The sequence below is a fragment of the Grampus griseus genome (genome assembly GCF_964374135.1).
Source record: "Grampus griseus genome assembly, chromosome: 8".
Classification (NCBI taxonomy): Eukaryota; Metazoa; Chordata; class Mammalia; order Artiodactyla; family Delphinidae; genus Grampus; species Grampus griseus.
Window position 1 is genome coordinate 32,032,983 of NC_139002.1, and position 18,637 is coordinate 32,051,619.

At 33.7% G+C, this 18,637-nt stretch overlaps 1 protein-coding gene across 1 annotated transcript in view; it reads right to left on the reverse strand.

The window, feature by feature from the left end:
- Positions 1-18,637, reverse strand: part of CEP126 (centrosomal protein 126) — a gene marked incomplete at both ends in the record, with an annotated part of 103,866 nt that overhangs the window by 17,560 nt on the left and 67,669 nt on the right. The window contains 2 exons of the mRNA XM_082660336.1: positions 240-352; positions 15,074-17,234. Coding sequence (XP_082516462.1) covers positions 240-352; positions 15,074-17,234 — 2,274 coding nt within the window. The remainder of the gene's footprint in view (positions 1-239; positions 353-15,073; positions 17,235-18,637) is intronic.

Sequence of the window (18,637 nt, forward strand, 5' to 3'; positions counted from 1 at the left end):
CTTAAAGTTAGTTTAAAATATTCATTAGTAACTGATCATTTAGGCTAACTAGAATATAGTGTATTAGTACAGTGCAGTAAGCCCCTAGCATAGAGTCTGCACTGCTTCACAATGGCTTTGGCTATATCATTTATGTTGTGGTGCACAGTTTACAGGAAAAGCACAATCCTGTAAGAATATTCTGTTTTCCAAGCAATTTTTCACTATTGAATAAAGATTTTTACTAACACTGTACTTACATTCATCTGCTCACTGTACTTCTGTCCTACAGATCCAGGGTTTTGTCTTTTTTGCTCTAAAAGACTTCTGTGCTTATTTTCAACAATTTGTTTTCTTCTTGTAACAGTAGAATCTTAAACAAATGCCAGGACAATGTCAAAATTTACACAAGCTGAGTAGACAGTATATACCCACTGTAAACTTCCAAGTTACCTTCAAACATCACAGAAAACCCTGTTTCTTTCATTCAGTTGGCAAATTTCTATTGAGCTTCTCTTTTATGTACTGTGCATGGCACAGTTACAATAAAGAACAAAATCTCTGTTTTTGAGGGGTTTATAGTTTAGAGCAGTGACCTCTAAAGGTGGTGGTAGAGCACCAGAATAAATCACTGCTGCACAGGAAGAACATATTAAAATTCCAGTTTAAATTTATTATCTAAAAATTAGAAATTTAAACTTTACTATGGTAATATATGATTGACACTGGCACCTTTGTCAGTTTGCAAGGTAGATGGTCATACACTGCATACAGTAAACAAAGTTATCTTGGAGGAACAGTGGAGGTTCTAAGTGTATAAGGTTGGCAGTGTTATCATTCATTAGTGTTCTTTTGTGTCCTTCAATGCACTAAATTTTATGTGTGCCCTCGATTTATGGATAACTCCTAGTATCTGAATGAGTCCTCACAAAATGGAAAAGAGAATAAAAATGATGTTTGTAGGGCTTCCATTGTACGTGCAATGTTTTATTATTTAAGCTGAGTGGTGGGTACATGGATAATTATATTATTTCCTATGCTTTCTCTACGACTAACCAAAAACATAGTCTTGCAAAATCATAAAGATAATACTAATAATGCAAGCACAGGTTAATAAGAAAAAGACAGAGCTGACACACATCTTATTCTCATTACAAACTCTTTGCCACATAATAACAATGACAGTATAGTTATATTGTAACAAAGAATCACAAATTTAAAAATGAAAAAAAAAAACAATAAACCTCACCCTAAATGCATATTGTTCCTTGAGATATTATCTAAGGATGGTATATGGAACGAAGTCATCAAAATTGATAAGACATTTGAAACTAAGCATTCAGAAAATTACTTATAATACATGAGATTTTTTTGTATATTAATACATAAAATTATTTTTATAATTATCTTAAAATGTATGATTTATAAATACAAAATTGAAAAATTATTTAAAAAGCTTGTACTTCATCTTTACCTCATTAAAAAAAATTTCTAATTCTGGCTAAGGTCCTTAATATATGTATTAGTACAGTAATACTGTACTAATATATGGCATATACATTATATATATGCCATACATATATGTGTATATATCCATATATGTACATATATGGCATATATATGATATTTGCTTTTAATAGTTTATTGTACTACTTTTAACAGTGGTACAATAAAAACTCTTGGAGTCCAGTGGTCCAGAAGAATGGATATAAATTTAAATGATTACAGTAAAGTGAATAAATTCTATGTGGAGCAATAAACAGAATTAAGCGAAAGCACAGAGGCTACAGTGTATTTGTAAGAAATAAGAAAGGCTTCACACTGAACCAGGAAGAATAGAAAATATGAACAAATCAGTCACAAGCATTGAAATTGAAACTGATTAAAAATCTTCCAACAAACAAAAGCCCAGGACCAGATGGCTTCAGAGGCAAATTCTATAAAGCATTTAGACAAGAGCTAACACCTATCCTTCTCAAACTCTTCCAAAATATAGCAGAGGGAGGAACACTCCCAAACTCATTCTATGAGACCACCATCACCCTGATACCAAAACCAAAGATGTCACAAAGAAAGAAAACTACAGGCCAATATCACTGATGAACATAGATGCAAAAATCCTCAACAAAATACTAGCAAACAGAATCCAACAGCACATTAAGAGGATCATACAGCATGATCAAGTGGGGTTTGTCCAAGGAATGCAAGGATTCTTCAATATACGCAAATCAATTAGTGTGATACACCATATTAACAAATTGAAGGAGAAGAACCATATGATAATCTCAATCAATGCAGAGAAAGCTTTTGAGAAAATTGAACACCCATTTATGATAAAAAGTAGGCAGAAAGTAGGCATAGAGGGAACTTTCCTCAACATAATAAAGGCCATGTATGACAAACCCACAGCCAACATCATCCTCAATGGTGAAACACTGAAAGCATTTCCACTAAGATTAGGAACAAGACAAGGTTGTGCTCTCTCACCACTCTTATTCAACATAGTTTTGGAAGTTTTAGCAACAGCAATCAGAGAAAAAAAGAAATAAAAGGAATCCAAATTGGAAAAGAAGAAGTAAAGCTGTCACTGTTTGCAGATGACATGATACTATATATAGAGAATCCTAAAGATGCTACCAGAAAACTACTAGAGCTAATCAATGAATTTGGCAAAGTAGCAGGATACAAAATTAATGCACAGAAATCTCTGGCATTCCTATACACTAATGATGAAAAATCTGAAAGTGAAATTAAGAAAACACTACCATTTACCACTGCAACAAAAAGAATAAAACATCTAGGAATAAACCTACCTAAGGAGACAAAAGAACTGTATGCAGAAAATTATAAGACACTCATGAAAGAAATTAAAGATGATACAAATAGATGGAGAGTTATACCATGTTCTTGGATTGGAAGAATCAACATTGTGAAAATGACTCTACTACCCAAAACAATCTACAGATTTAATGCAATCTCTATCAAACTACCACTGGCATTTTTCACAGAATTGAACAAAAAATTTCACAATTTGTATGGAGACACAAAAGACCCCGAATAGCCAAAGCAATCTTGAGAACAAAAAATGGAGCTGGAGGAATCAGGCTCCCTGACTTCAGACTATACTACAAAGCTACAGTAATCAAGACAGTATGGTACTGGCACAAAAACAGAAATATAGATCAATGGAACAGGATAGAAAGCCCAGAGATAAACCCACACACATATGGTCCCCTTATCTTTGATAAAGGAGACAAGAATATAAGTGGGGAAAAGACAGCCTCTTCAATAAGTGGTGCTGGGAAAACTGGACAGGTACATGTAAAAGTATGAGATTAGATCACTCCCTAACACCATACACAAAAATAAGCTAAAAATGGATTAAAGACCTAAACGTAAGGCCAGAAACTATAAAACTCTTAGAGGAAAATATAGGCAAAACACTCTATGACATAAATGACAGCAAGATCCTTTTTGACCCACCTCCTAGAGAAATGGAAATAAAAACAAAAATAAACAAATGGGACCTAATGAAACTTCAAAGCTTTTGCACAGCAAAGGAAACCATAAACAAGACCAAAAGACAACCCTCAGAATGGGAGAAAATATTTGCAAATGAAGCAATGCACAAAGGATTAATCTCCAAAATTTACAAGCAGCTCATGCAGCTCAATAACAAAAAAACAAACAACCCAATCCAAAAATGCGCAGAAGACCTAAATAGACATTTCTCTAAATAAGATATACAGATTGCCAACAAACATATGAAAGAATGCTCAACATTATTAATCGTTAGAGAAATGCAAATCAAAACTACAATGAGATATCGTCTCACACCAGTCAGAATGGCCATCATCAAAAAATCTACAAACATTAAATGCTAGAGAGGGTGTGGAGAAAAGGGAACCCTCTTGCACTGCTGGTGGGAATGTAAATTGATACAGCCACTATGGAGAACAGTATGGAGGTTTCTTAAAAAACTAAAAATAGAACTACCATACGACCCAGCAATCCCACTACTGGGCATATACCCTAAGAAAACCATAATTCAAAAAGTGTCATGTACCACAATGTTCATTGCAGCACTATTTACAATAACCAGGACATGGAATCAACCCAAGTATCCATTGACAGATGAATGGATAAAGAAGATGTGGCACATATATACAATGGAATATTACTCAGCCATAAAAAGAAACGAAATCGAGTTATTTGTAGTGAGGTGGATGGTCTTAGAGTCTGTCATACAGAGTGAAGTAAGTCAGCAAGAGAAAAACAAATACCGTATGCTAACACATATATATGGAATCTAAGAAAAAAAACAAAAAACGTCATGAAGAACCTAGGGGCAAGAAGGGAATAAAGACACAGACCTACTAGAGAATGGACTTGAGGATATGGGGAGGGGGAAGGGTAAGCTGTGACAAAGCGAGAGAGTGGCATCGACATATATACACTACCAAATGTAAAATAGATAGCTAGTGGGAAGCAGCCGCATACCACAGGGAGATCAGCTCGGTGCTTTGTGACCACCTAGAGGGGTGGGATAGGGAGGATGGGAGAGAGGGAGATGCAAGAGGGAAGAGATATGGGGACATATGTATATGTACAACTGATTCACTTTGTTATAAAGCAGAAACTAACACACCATTGTAAAGCAATTATACTCCAATAAAGATGTTAAAAAAAAAAAAAAGGCTTCATAGAGGTTATGTTTAAGCTTGGTCTTAAAGGCGTAATAGGTCCCAAATAAAAGGATCTTTGAGTCAAAAGGAACACTATGTTCTAAAGCACAAAGTAACAGTGACACATAGTTTAAGATTCTTGGGGCTGAAATGTGGAAAATTCAATTAGTCTGGGACATAGAATATGAATATGCATGTAAGGACACAAATGTCTTGGGAATTACATGGGAGTGTGTATATGTGCTTTTGTGATATGAGTTCAGGTAGGAAAAAATGATACAAATATTTTTAGCCCTGAAATTAAGTACTGAAAGAACATGAGTACTGTATCTAATTTATGTTACCATAGCTAATATACATGTATATTTTCTCTACATAACTATACATATATAGCTATACACATACACTATAATTAAATATTTATGTCTATATAACAACAAAGACACAAAAGCTTCCAACTTTCAAGAAACTTGGCTAGTAATTGAACACCTGACCTTTTAAAATAAGAAATAATAACATAATTCTAGCTAATGTGTTGAGCACTTGTAATTGCCCAGGCATTGTTCTAAACTATAGGCACTATTATCATCACCATATTTACAGATAAAGAAATTAAGGCACAGGAGACGGTAAGTAACTTGCCCAAGGGCAAAGAGCCAGTAAAGAGCAAAGCTGGGATTTAGCTCCAAACAGTCTTTAAAATCTAAAATTCTAGCTCTTACCCTCTATGTTAGTAACTTTCATTCTGATTTGACTGTGTCTCATAGAAAGATATTTTGCATTGTGAATTAGGATGTATACATAGTTTTGTGAAACATACTCTTATATAATGCCCTCTGGTAGTTTCTATTCTAGAACATTCTACAATTATATTTCATTAAAAAATCCTGGTCACTACTCATTAAATCAATTTTATAATCCGCTAATGAATCATGACCAGTAGTTTAAAAAGTACTGTATTATGTTTATTCTCACCTATATGGGAATGCTAAATATGTTAAATGATAGATATGCTAAATGTTATAGTTTATAGTGAGATCATTTGGGCAGTATAAAGTTTTTATACTGTTTTGTATGCTTGGAATTGTCTTCCCCTAAACCTTATAAAGTCTCTTTCTATTTTTGAACAGCTTTAAAAATATATTAAATAAATGAAAATTAACTTGGCCACATGAGTGCTGTATCAATAATTTTTCCCTTCCTTTAGCCCTGTTCATAAATCTTCTGGAGGCAAGATCTACCAATACTTTTGTACTTTCTTTATTTGTAGCATAATTGTTTTTGATTGTTCTTTGTGTAGATGTTCAGTTTTGTGGATTATAGACTGATCCCAGGAACAGATGAAGGGGAAGAACCTACAACCAAGATTACTCTACCAGCAAGAATCTCAGTCAGATTCGATAGAAAAATGAAAAGCTTTACAGACAAGCAAAAGCTAAGATACAAGTTTATGCTTAAAACTGTTCCACTCACATACATGCACTTAAATACTATTTACTAATTAATATAATAGCTGACAACCTTGGTATTTTTGCAAAAATAATATAGCTTGTAATGGCATCTCTGGCCAAATTTCTAGTCTCAATGAAAATTCTAAATATGGTAGTTTTACTACTAAAACTCAAAATAATGCTACTATTCTTTAGTAAAGTATTACATTTTTTTTTTTTTTTGGTGGTACACAGGCCTCTCACTGTTGTGGCCTCTCCCGTTGTGGAGCACAGGCTCCGGACGCACAGGCTCAGTGGCCATGGCTCACGGGCCCAGCCACTCCGCGGCATGTGGGATCTTCCCAGACCGGGGCACGGACCCGTGTCCCCTGCATTGGCAGGCGGACTCTCAACCACTGTGCCACCAGGGAAGCCCAAGTATTACATATTTTAAAATTTGCAATATTCTTAATTATAAACGAGGGAAAAATCTGGAGACATTCACGGAATTATATATTCAGATGAGATCTTAGACATTAACTAGTTCAACCACTTACTCATAGATCTAAATCACTCAGAGGTGAACTTGAATGCTTAGTGATGGGGAGCCATTACCCCATGTGGTGCCCTCCTCAGTTGTTGGTGGTTTAAGCTCAAACCCTTACTTATGCTGAGCTGAAAACATCCTTGCACTTTTTACCACTTCATCTTTTTCTATTTTCTCCTTCTTTTACATAATAAACCTTCAAACATTTGTACAGAGCTATCATGTCTCTTAGGCTTGAGCTCCTTTAATTGGTCATCAGACCGAACCCCTCCTTCCAGAGTCGTGACTCACCCCAGTGAGGGTGAGCCCAATTTTTATATGCAGCTCTTAAAATATATAGCCTAAAATAATGTAGAGTATAACAGTACTTCCAAAGATCTGGTTATTATAGCCTAAAATTATATTAAGTTTTTAACATATATATATATGTTATATGTATATACATATGTTATATGTATGTACATATATATGTATATATGTAACATATATAAACTTTTTTTTTTGGTTTAGTTTTGTGTGAATTTTTTCTTTTTTTTAAAGAACAGTTGTCAAGATGGATATCTTTCTTCTTCTGTAAAATTAAAAGAAAAAACCCCCCCAACTAAATAGATACAAGCAAAATGCAAAATGCAAAAAAAAAAACCCAAAAAACACATTAAAATGTGTGAGTTTTGGGCTTCCCTGGTGGTGCAGTGTTTGAGAGTCCGCCTGCCGATGCAGGGGACATGGGTTCGTGCCCCGGTCCGGGAAGATCCTACATGTCGCGGAGCGACTGGGCCCGTGATCCATGGTCGCTAAGCCTGTGCGTCCGGAGCCTGTGCTCCACAACGGGAGAGGCCATAGCAGTAAGAGGTCCGCGTACCACAAAAAAAAAAAAAAAAAAAAAAAAAAAAAAATGAGTTTTATTTACCAAGAAGAGAGAAACTACAAATCACAAATTGGCAGAAAATATATGCAACACATATAACTGATGCAGAATCCTAGAGTATACAAGGAACTTATATCAATAAGGGAAACACCTTCCCGCCCCAGAATCCAAGAGCAGACATTTCACAAAAGAGGAAATGCAAATAGTGCATAAACATATGAAAAATGCTCAGTTCATTAGTAACCAGGGCAATGCAAATCGTTATAATTAGACACCATTTCTCACCCATATGATTGAAAGTCTGATTATCGGAGTTTTGGTGAGCATGTAGTAAATGGGACTTTCATATATTGCTCTGGAAAATAATTTGGCATTACCTATTGAAATACACTTAACCTACTTAAAAATACACATACTCTATGACCCAGCAACATGTTTATCAGTAGATGTGCAAAACTGTTCCCAGAAGCATTATTCATAAAAGCAAGAAACTGAAAGCAACCCAATGTCCAGTAATAGGAGAATGAAAAATTTTTGTAGAATATAGCAATTTTAATGAAATGTAATACAAAAATGAATACAAATGAAATACAGTTAAACTAATGAATAATGGATCCAAAAAACAAATCTATTGAGAAAAGCAAATCATAGAGGTATATAGATGAAATGGCTCCATTTATATGAGTTACAAAACTAGGCAAAACTAAACAATATATTGTTTGAGATACATTTACACATGGTAAAATTATAAAGAAAAGCATAGAATAATTAACACAATTCTATGTAGTGTCATTTTGTAAGATAGGAGGGGGATGCAATTAAGGAGAGGCATGTGAGATTTCAACAATACTAGTGATTTTCTATTTCTGAAACTGGGCATTGGGCACAGGGTTCTTTTATTATTAGTCTTTAACTTGTTCTTGTACATTATGTACATTATTTGTATGTAAGACGTATTTCTCAATTGAGAAATTTTAAAAAGTATATTGAGTGCAAATACATGACTATAGTTATCTCTGCTAAACCAAACTTTATTAGTTTTTGTTTATCATTTCAGTTAGTAAAGATGATTTTAAATCTTCATGCCATTCTTCATTTTATTAATGACTTCCTTGGTTACTCTGTACTTTCCACAAACTGTATAGATGAATGTACTATTTTTAAAATGTGTATCACTGAAAAATCTAGTTATTCAGCATTTTAAAAATTAAATTAATTTATATTCTCCAGCTTTATTGAAATATTGACAATACAACATATTTTGTTTACAAGTTATACAATGTGATTAGTAGATACACATATATATTTCAAAATAATCACCACAATAAGGTTATCTCCATCTCCTCACAGAGAGAGTTTTTTTTTCAAACAAGCATAATAGCTAAGTAATTAAGACAACAGATGCTAGAGAAAGAATGCCTGCATTTTAGTCCTGGCTCTGCCATTTATACTAGTTATGTGACTTACACAAGTTATTAGCCCTCTCACTGTTTCAGTTTCCTCATTTATGAAATGGGGGTAATATTATTTACTCACAGAGTTATTGAGAGAATTAAATTTGTTTCCATATGTAAAGTGCTCAGAATAGTGATTGGCACACAGTAGATGCTATCTAATTTTTACCTAAAATAATTTGCTTCAGTGTCTCTGATTACATTTCTGATTCCATGAAAACTAGATTTATTCTAAGGTAAGAACACTGGAGCTGCAATACAAAATCCTGGCTTTGTTTTGAACTACCTGTGTCATCTTGAGCTATATAATCTCACTGTTACATGTGTCAATTTCCTCATCCATAAAATATGGGAGTTAAGCTCAATTGCATCTTTGATCTTTTCTAGCAATCAAAATTTTGATTCCTTGAAGGTATTTTTAATACTTCCTAGAAAAGAAAAAAAATACATTCTTTCTGAAATCAGGTTTCGAAGTATTTGATAGGCCAACATCATTTGGCTTTTTAAAAAAGTGAAGTATAACCACCTATAGAAACATGTGCAAATTATAAGTATACAGGTTATGTAGACACACCCAGATTGCACAGACACCCACTGAAAAAGCTTTCCTTATAACCTGTTTCCATATACCCCCATCCATAGTTGTACCTATTCTTCAACATGATAGAAATGGAATATAATATGCATTTTAATGACTGGCTTCTTTTGCACAATATCATGGTGATTCATCCATGTTACTGTTTCTTAGCAGTGGCCAATTCATTTTTTATTACGGTATTTCTCTGAATGAATAAATTTCACTTTATATATTGTAGTGTTGAAGAACATTTGAGATCATTCTAGATTATGGCTATAAAGCTGCTAAAGTTTTAGAACTTTAGAAAGTTCTTGTACATGTCTTCTGTTTTACATATGAATGAATTTCTGACACACACACACACACACACACACACACCTCTTGGTCTGGAATTGCCAGGTCAAAGGATATGCGTATATTCAAATTTAGTAGACATTGAGTTTCCAGGTGTTACACATCTTTGTTAATACTTAGTATTGTATTTTAAAAATTTTAGCCATTCTGATAATGTGTGTGTAGTTGTATCTAATTGTTTTAATGTGAATTTTTCTGAGGACTGAAGCTGAGATCTTTCCATGTTTATTGACCATTTGGCTATCCTCCTTTATGAGAAGCTAATTCAAATATTTTGCCTTTAAAATAAATCGGTGTGATGGTCTTTTGGATGTGTCATCTGTCTACTGTCCCCAGTTATTCAATCAAACACTAATGTGTTGCTGTGAAGGTATTTTGTAGATGTTATTAAAGTCTATAATCAGTTTGCTTTAAGTAAAGGGGATTATCCTAGATAATCTTAGTGTACCTGAGTCAATCAATTCAAAGACCTCAGAAGCAAGCTTTCTTGAGAGAATACAAAATTCTGCCTGTGAATGGCAACGTTTGTCTATTCCTATGAGTTCCTGCCTTTCCTCTTGGCCTGCCCTAAAAATTTCAGACTTGCCTAGATACCCTCCTCCCCCGACTCCACACACATTTATGTAAGCCAACCTATTGAACTAAATCTTAATATATCTTACTGGTTCTGTTTCTCTGGTTCAAACCTGACTGATATAATTAGGTTGTCTTTTTCTTATTGATTGTAGGAGTTCTTTATAGATTCTGGATATGAGCTCTTTGTTGGTATTATGCATTATAACTATCTTCTTTCAATCTATAGTTTGCTTTTTTAATATCTTAATGGTGTTTTGGATGAAAAAGTTTCAATCTTCTCCTTAATGGTTAGTGCTTTTATGTCTGTGTAAAAAATCCCTGCCCATCCCAAAGTCATAAGCATATTCCCTATGTTATCTTCTAGAAGCATTTCTTTTTCACTTTCCATATTCATATATACAGTTCACTTGGAATTGACTTTTGTGTATGGTGTGAGGTAAGGGTCATTTTACTAATTCCATATAATCATTCAATTGACTCAGCACCATTTAATAAAAAGACAAATATTGGGCTTCCCTGGTGGCACAGTGGTTGAGAGTCCACCTGCCGTTGCAGGGGACACGGGTTCGTGACCCGGTCCAGGAAGATCCCACATGCCGTGCAGTGGCTAGGCCCGTGAGCCATGGCCGCTGAGCCTGCGCATCCGGAGCCTGTGCTCTGCAACGGGAGAGGCCACAACAGTGAGAAGCCCGTGTACTGCAAAAAAAAAAAAAAAAAAAAAAAAAGACAAATCTTTTCTCCCTGCTATGCAGTACCACCTTTGCCAAAAATCAAGCATTCAAATATGTGGGTCTGTTTCTAGACTCTATTCTGTTCCATTGGTGTAAATATCCTGGTGCAAAAAGCATATTGTAGTCAGAGAGAAGGATGTAAATAATTACTGATTTTAGAAATAAGTTATTGATGTTGACCTGGTCCAGAGTATGACAAAAGGAATGGGTACTTGAGGCAGAATGGTAGAGAAATTCATTAGAGGTGAGAAAGGATTGAGAGAGATCAGGGCATTGGATTGTTCATTCACATCAATACTGAATCACCAGTATATTGGCAAAGACTTTTCCAATAAAGAATGACTGTGAACCAGATGCCAAAGTCCTCTTTCAGGGGAAAAATTACTTGAGAGATCAGGAGTTGGCATAGTTGAATGACTTGGGTCTCACGGAAATAGAGTTTTTACTGAGAGTTTTGCTGGAGAGTTCTGGCTAATGGAGAGCAAGATGCCCTCCACAATTGTCAACTCTGGGTACACTGTGAGAATAAAAGTGACCTGGCAAATAGGAGAGTACAAAAAAAATGAATAGATGCTCACTGAACTATAATCCAGTATTAGCAAAGGGTTCATTTGAAATGTTTAATATTTAAATAGTTTTGAAAAAAAAAAGCTTGAATGACTGAACATACAAAGATGTTCAGTAATGTAATACTGAACAGATGTAATCCTGTTAGTATTAGATTTTCCAAGTACAATTACAGTATTAAGAAGTATAGACATGTACAACAAAACAGAGTGGTATTGGCACAAAAACAGACACATAGAACAATGGAACAGAATAGAGAGCCCAGAAATAAACCCATGCACTTATGGTCTATTAACCTACTTCAAAGGAGGCAAGAATGTACAATGGAGAAAAGACTGTCTCTTCCATAAGTGGCACTGGGAAAACTGGACTGCTACATGTTAAAGAATGAAATTAGAACATTCTCTAATACCGTATACAAAAATAAAATCAAAATGGATTAAAGACCTAAATGTAAGACTGGAAACTCCTAGAAGAAAACATAGGCATAATACTCTTTGACAGAAATCATTGAAATATTTTTTTGGCTTTGTCTCCTAAAGCAAAGGAAATAAGAGCAAAAATAAACAAATGGAATCTAATTAAACTTAAAAGCTTTTGCACAGCAAAGGAAACCATCAACAAAATGAAAAGACAACCTCATGAATGGGAGAAAATACTTGTAAATGATATGACCAATAAGGGATTAATATCTAAAATATATAAATAGCTCATACAACTCAACAGCAAAAAACCCAATCAAAAAAAAAAAAAAAAGCAGAAGACCTGCACAGATATTTTTCCAAAGAAGACATATGGATGGCCAACAGGCATGTGAAAAGATGCTCAACATCACTTTAGAATTAGTAGAGAAATGCACATCAAAACCACAATGAAATATGACCTCACATCTGTCAGAATGGCTATCACCGAAAAGTCTACAAATAACAAATGTTGGAGAGGATGTGGAGAAAAGGGAACCCTCATACACTGTTGGTGGGAATGTAAATTGCTGCAGTCACTATGGAAAACAGCATGAAGCTTCCTCAAAAAACTAAAAATAGAACTACTTTCACTCCTCGATATATGTCTGATGAAAGCGAAGACACGAATTTGAAAAGCTACTTCACCCCAATGTTCATAGCAGCATTATTTACAATAGCCAGGATATGGAAGCAGTGCATAATGGAATATTACTCAGCCACAAAAAAGAATGAGATTCTGTCATTTGCAATAACATGGATGGACCTAGAGAGTATTATACTTAGTGAAATAAGCCAGACAGAGAAAGTCAGATACTCTGTTATCATTTATATGCGGAATCTAAAAAATAAAACAAATGAATCTATATAACAAAACAGACTCACAGATGTAGAGAACAAACTAGTGGTTTGAGGGAAGAGGGAATGGGGGAGAGGCAAGACAGGGGTATGGAATTAAGAGATACAAACTACTATGTATAAAATAGATAAGCAACAAGGATATATTGTACAGCACAGGAAAATATAGCCATCATATTCAATAACTTTAAAGTATAATCTATAAAAATATTGAATCACTATGATGTACACCTGAAACTAATATATTGTAAATCAACTATACTTCAATAAAAGCAAAACAATGAACAAAAAAATAAGTATAGACATATATAACAATTTCAATATTTCTATCTCTTTAAAAACATGGCAAAAAATGTTAAAATTCATTACATTTTCCAGTGTTCATCATACAAAGACCCCTAAGAACTATTACCTACTTTGGTTAAATGTTAGAAAAATATTGGTGTTTTAGATTTTATATATATATATATATATATATATATTTCTTTTAGCAGAGAAGGAGATCATAATTTTCATATGTTACCCTTTTATGCTTGAGCTATTGGGAAACTATATTTCCTAATATTTTTCCTGATCAGCTCAGACTCTGATACATGTTCACTTAATAATTATATTTATTTCATAGTTTTAGTAGAAAAACTATGGGACTTGGAGCCATAGATATTTGAATGAAAGTACCATTTTTGCTATTTCCTAGCTCATGACCTTGGGCAATTCTATTTCCTTCTTTGCAAAATGGGGTTTTAAAAAATACTTATTTGTCAGGGTTGCTGTGAGGTTTAAATGAGACAATAATTGTAAAGCACTTAGCACTATAACTGGCACAGAGTAGGAATTCAAGAAAGGCAACCATTATAATTTATTTACCATAATTTCCTTTAAAATATCAAATCTACATGATGCTTTCATTTTCTGGAAGGAGTGTGAAAACTGAAGTTACATTGTGAAGTGGCTGGATAAAAAGAAAATGAAACCTTTTAGTGAGAGAAATAATAGTTAAAAATCTAGGTTTAGATTAAGGTCTTTGCATTTAGCTTCCCATCTGCTAATCTGGCTTGTGTCCATTCAATTCAAGAAAAGACTGGATGCCTACTAAGTGCCAGGCAGTGTTAAAACCTGGGGATAAGGTGAAGAATTATAAAAATAGTCCCTTGTCCTTAAAATTTCATGGTCTAATTGAAGAAGGCTTTAAATAGTTTAAATTTAAACTAACTACCTCATTATATCCTCTTTATATTTATTTATACCTTTGGGAGAAGAAAAGGGTTGCTTTTCTGATGTTTCCCAAGTCTTATCTATTTCTGAATAGGCAATTGATTTCTACTGGTAGGAAAATTTATGGGCCTATAGTCCATTTGCTTAGAGGAAAGTAGCTTCATGAGGCATCAACCAGCTACTAAGGGCAAAGGCATAATATAGAGAATTAATTTTCAAAAATGTTTAAAGGAATGCTATCATTTTTTCTCCATATGAAACCCTACATACATAACAGATAAAAGTAAAGTTGCCACTCTTTTGGAAAGAGAATGAGAGGGGTAGGCACACCTATTATTAGCTTATAACAATTAAATTTAACAAACATTTTAAAGAATAATAAAGAAAAGTATTATAATCACATTTATTCACCTATTTAGAATATTTTAAACAACATTTTTCACTGTGCTTACTTGACAGAAATTTTGACTGTAATATTGGGATAATAACAGAATTTATTTTTAAACTAACAAGAAAAGTCATGGAAAAAATGGAGGTTGGCAAAAGTTTCTAGTTTTAGTTGAGCAAAGGTTGGGTCATTCGCTTAAAAGCAATAGCTACTAGATAGACAAGGGTACAATATTAAGGGTGATAAGTTATTTCTATAAAGCTGTTATTATTTAATATTAATATCTTATAAGGTGCATATTGCCATATCTCAAGAAGAGAAAGTTCACATGAATTTAAAAACTTGTACTTTTTACCTATAAAAATATATAAATTTATTCTTACCAGCGGCCTTTTCATTTTGACCCAGAATATTATGCTGTATTTTCCACAAGGGAACAAATTCTTCTTTAGTAGTTTTAAGAGTCACAGAGGAATGACTTTCTTCATATGCTGGACATCTTTGGGTGTAATATAATGTCCCATCTTGCTGGGCAACCATTTGATTGCCATTTGAATGATTTATTTTTGCTAAAGTTTGGCACTCAGAAGAACAATATGGTAGAGATGGCATCGCAGTGACTAAGTCAGGACAAACATGTGAGAGTGGAAGACTACTTTCTTGATTCCACTGATTTAACTTGTGTTCTGTTGGAAGCACATGTTTTGAATTAACATAGTCACATGTACTGATGTTTTGAGAATTTTCAGGCATTACAGTTTGATACTGAGATACTTGTATATTTTTACAACTTCTAATATTTAATTGAGATTTAGGAGGAGGATGAGGCACAATTAATTTACCCTGAGCTTGTAAAAATGTGTTGGCTTTGCTCGCAGACTGTGGTCGAATAACAGCGCCTTTTCTGTTCGTATATATAAAGCCTGATTGAACTTTAGCAGATCTTGTTCTTCTAATTACTTTTGCTCCACCCTTTTGTGGATTAGTTTTCTGAGTTTTAGAACCACCACTATTTACAGGGGATTTACTTTCCTCTTCTTTTGAGTCTGGCCAGGCTTGTTTAGCAATGTTATAACCTGAAGGTATAAAGCAGTTCAAAGGCACATGGTCTATTCCAGATCCTCCTAAAGCAGTGACATTTTCAGAGATAAAATCATCCTTGGGCTTTTTCTTATCAGCAGAATTCACAGAAGAAGCAGGAATAATACTAGTAATGTTGCTGGCAGCAACACTTTTAGTTTGAATGTGGAATTGTTGAGACCACTGTTGAGTTATTCCTATTCTATTTTTCAGTGAATGATTATCTTCAACATGTTTTTCTGTATCTTCAGTTTCATCAATCCATCTCAGTTTTTTAATAATCTTTGGAATTTCTGCACTTTTCCCTTTTTCTTTTGTTAATTCAATACTATCTCTGATATCTGCTGCTTTTTGATTTCCTAACTTAAAGCCTTGGTTTGTAACCAGTGCCTTAAAATAATCATGTTCATATTTAGATTCTTTCTTTAAAATACTTTTAAGAAACCTCACACCATTTCTCTCATGAATATTGCATTTCATTTTCTTGTGCTGACCAACTAAGTCACAATTAGAAATTATACTATACAATGATGTTGATGCTTCAGCTATTTTCTGTTTTTTATCTTTTGAGTCAGAGTTGTAAGGTATACAGCCAGCTTGAAAATTATCTGAAAATAAAGACAACTCTTCCTCATCACAGTTAGAATATCTTATCTTTTCATCTTTAATGTCTTTCATTTCCCCTAACTTATCAGAACACTGCACTGGGTCAATTTCTTTTATATGTATACTTTTTTTGGGTAAAGGCCTAGCTGATTGTGTATTCGATGGCAAAACTAAAGGTTTTGCCACAGGTACAAATGAAGTGGGTACTGAAGTAGTTCTATTTTCTTGAGTCAATTCAGAATATTTCTCTTGGTCTGAAATTGTTGCCATTTCCTGGGTTGGAGAATCTGGATTGGCCTGGGCTTTGCTGAATTTAAATGTTGGGCTCTCAGTAACTAATGGTCTCTCCCTTTTGAATGATCCAGGATTGGTGTCAGTTGTCCTCATAGCACTAGTTTCAGAGGTCTTTTTGCTTTTTATATCTTTTACAAATATGGGTGGACTATATACAAAGGCTACTGAATTGTTAGCAGTATTTGTGGCTCTTTCCACAGTTCTACTCAGAGCAGATGAATTTTGTTCTTCACTATTAAGACATTTACGTGAAGGTAGAACATTAGGTTTACTTAAAATATCTGAGAAAGGTGTGACAGTCTGAGTGTTTGGATCATCTAAATTTATAAGCCAATTATTTATATATTGAGTTTTAGAGAATGACAGCTTATCTTCATCAAAGCAGCTTAGATTAGTTGATTGAAGATTTGCGGATTTGAGGGAAATAGAATTCTGCTGCTGGATTGATGTAGAAGGCTCCTTATTAAGTTTTAAATATATTTCTTCACATTCCCTAGCCTCAAGACTGTCTATACTTGAGAGGGTTTCAGAATTTGTTATATGATTAACTTCATCACAAAATTTCTGAAAGAAAAAAAAGAACATTGTTTTATAGCTTAGAAAATTTTAAGTGCCAAAATTAATGATTCAACACACCATTGTTACTGAGCCCAATTCTATTTGGCATATAAAATAGAGTAGTACGACTACAAACCGTATAGGTATATAAATAATCTATATCCCTGGAGTAGTCCTCAGAGTGAAAAAGAGGGAGCCAACAAAGACTTACAATAAAGTGTGTGTGCCTTAATTTCTTCACCTTAAAGTATTGATAATTACTTAATTATCCTAGCCATAGTTATAGCTTAAAAAATAATTTTGCTATTGCTATTCCATTCAGAGAATGGAGTTTCTTGAAGATTTCATAATGGCATGTGAAATTCTGAAAAATAGTAATTTACAAATGGTATGTTTTTCCTGAAACCTTCACTGGACGTGAACGAGGCTCCTAAAAGCCCTATGACTCTAATATGAGCTTCCTATTGGTCAGGCTACATCTTTTTATAAAAGTTAATCTCATGGTCTGTATAATAGCGTTCTCAACTCTGGCTGCATATTAGAACCACATAAGAAGCTTTGTAAAAACATGCCAGGTCCTGCTGATTGAATACTTGGATGGGGTCCAGGTACTGGTGGTATTATTATTATTTTTAAATTCCCCAGGTAACTCTAATGTGGATTTAGGATTGATTTTAATGACTCGTTTTTGGAGATTTAGCACAGTAATAATTTCTATGAATTCCTTACATGTTCTTATCGCTACTTCAATGAAATTTCATGGAAATTATCAGTTTTTAATAAAATTTCATGATCACTTCAAAGTATAGTCAATGTTTAAAACTATTTCTAATTTCTCACATATATGACATATGTTTAGAATGCATTAATCTGTATCACATATGTAGAAATAAATTCAAGAAGACTTTAAATTGTTAATCTAGTCAAGAAGACTCAAAGAAAATTAGTTCCCTTAAAATTTTAGAAAATTTAAATATTTTGGTATTAAACAAAAATTTATTATTTTTATAGCCCCCCAAATAAACTGAGAAACCAACGAAATCAGTTACATATAAAATATTTTACTTTGTATAGTTCATGCTTATTGATATATTATTGTGAAATGTTTAGAAAATGATTCATAAGAGTTTGTTATTACTAGCATTTACTCCCTGCCTGTCACATCCTTCAGTACTGTGATATCTTTTTAAAGAGATTGTCACTCTACCTAACTAGAACAAATCAAAGCACAGCTTCTTCAGTGCCTGTTTTTGGAATTGAGTTGTATTAATTGATAATGAGGCTCCTAAAACCTCTATGACTCTAATATGAATTTCTTTGAGATTGCATCTAATGAGATATAGAAATCTGGGTTAGAAGGTCCTTCTAGCTGTAAGTGTGATGTTCATGGCTTTAAGATTTCTCTTCGC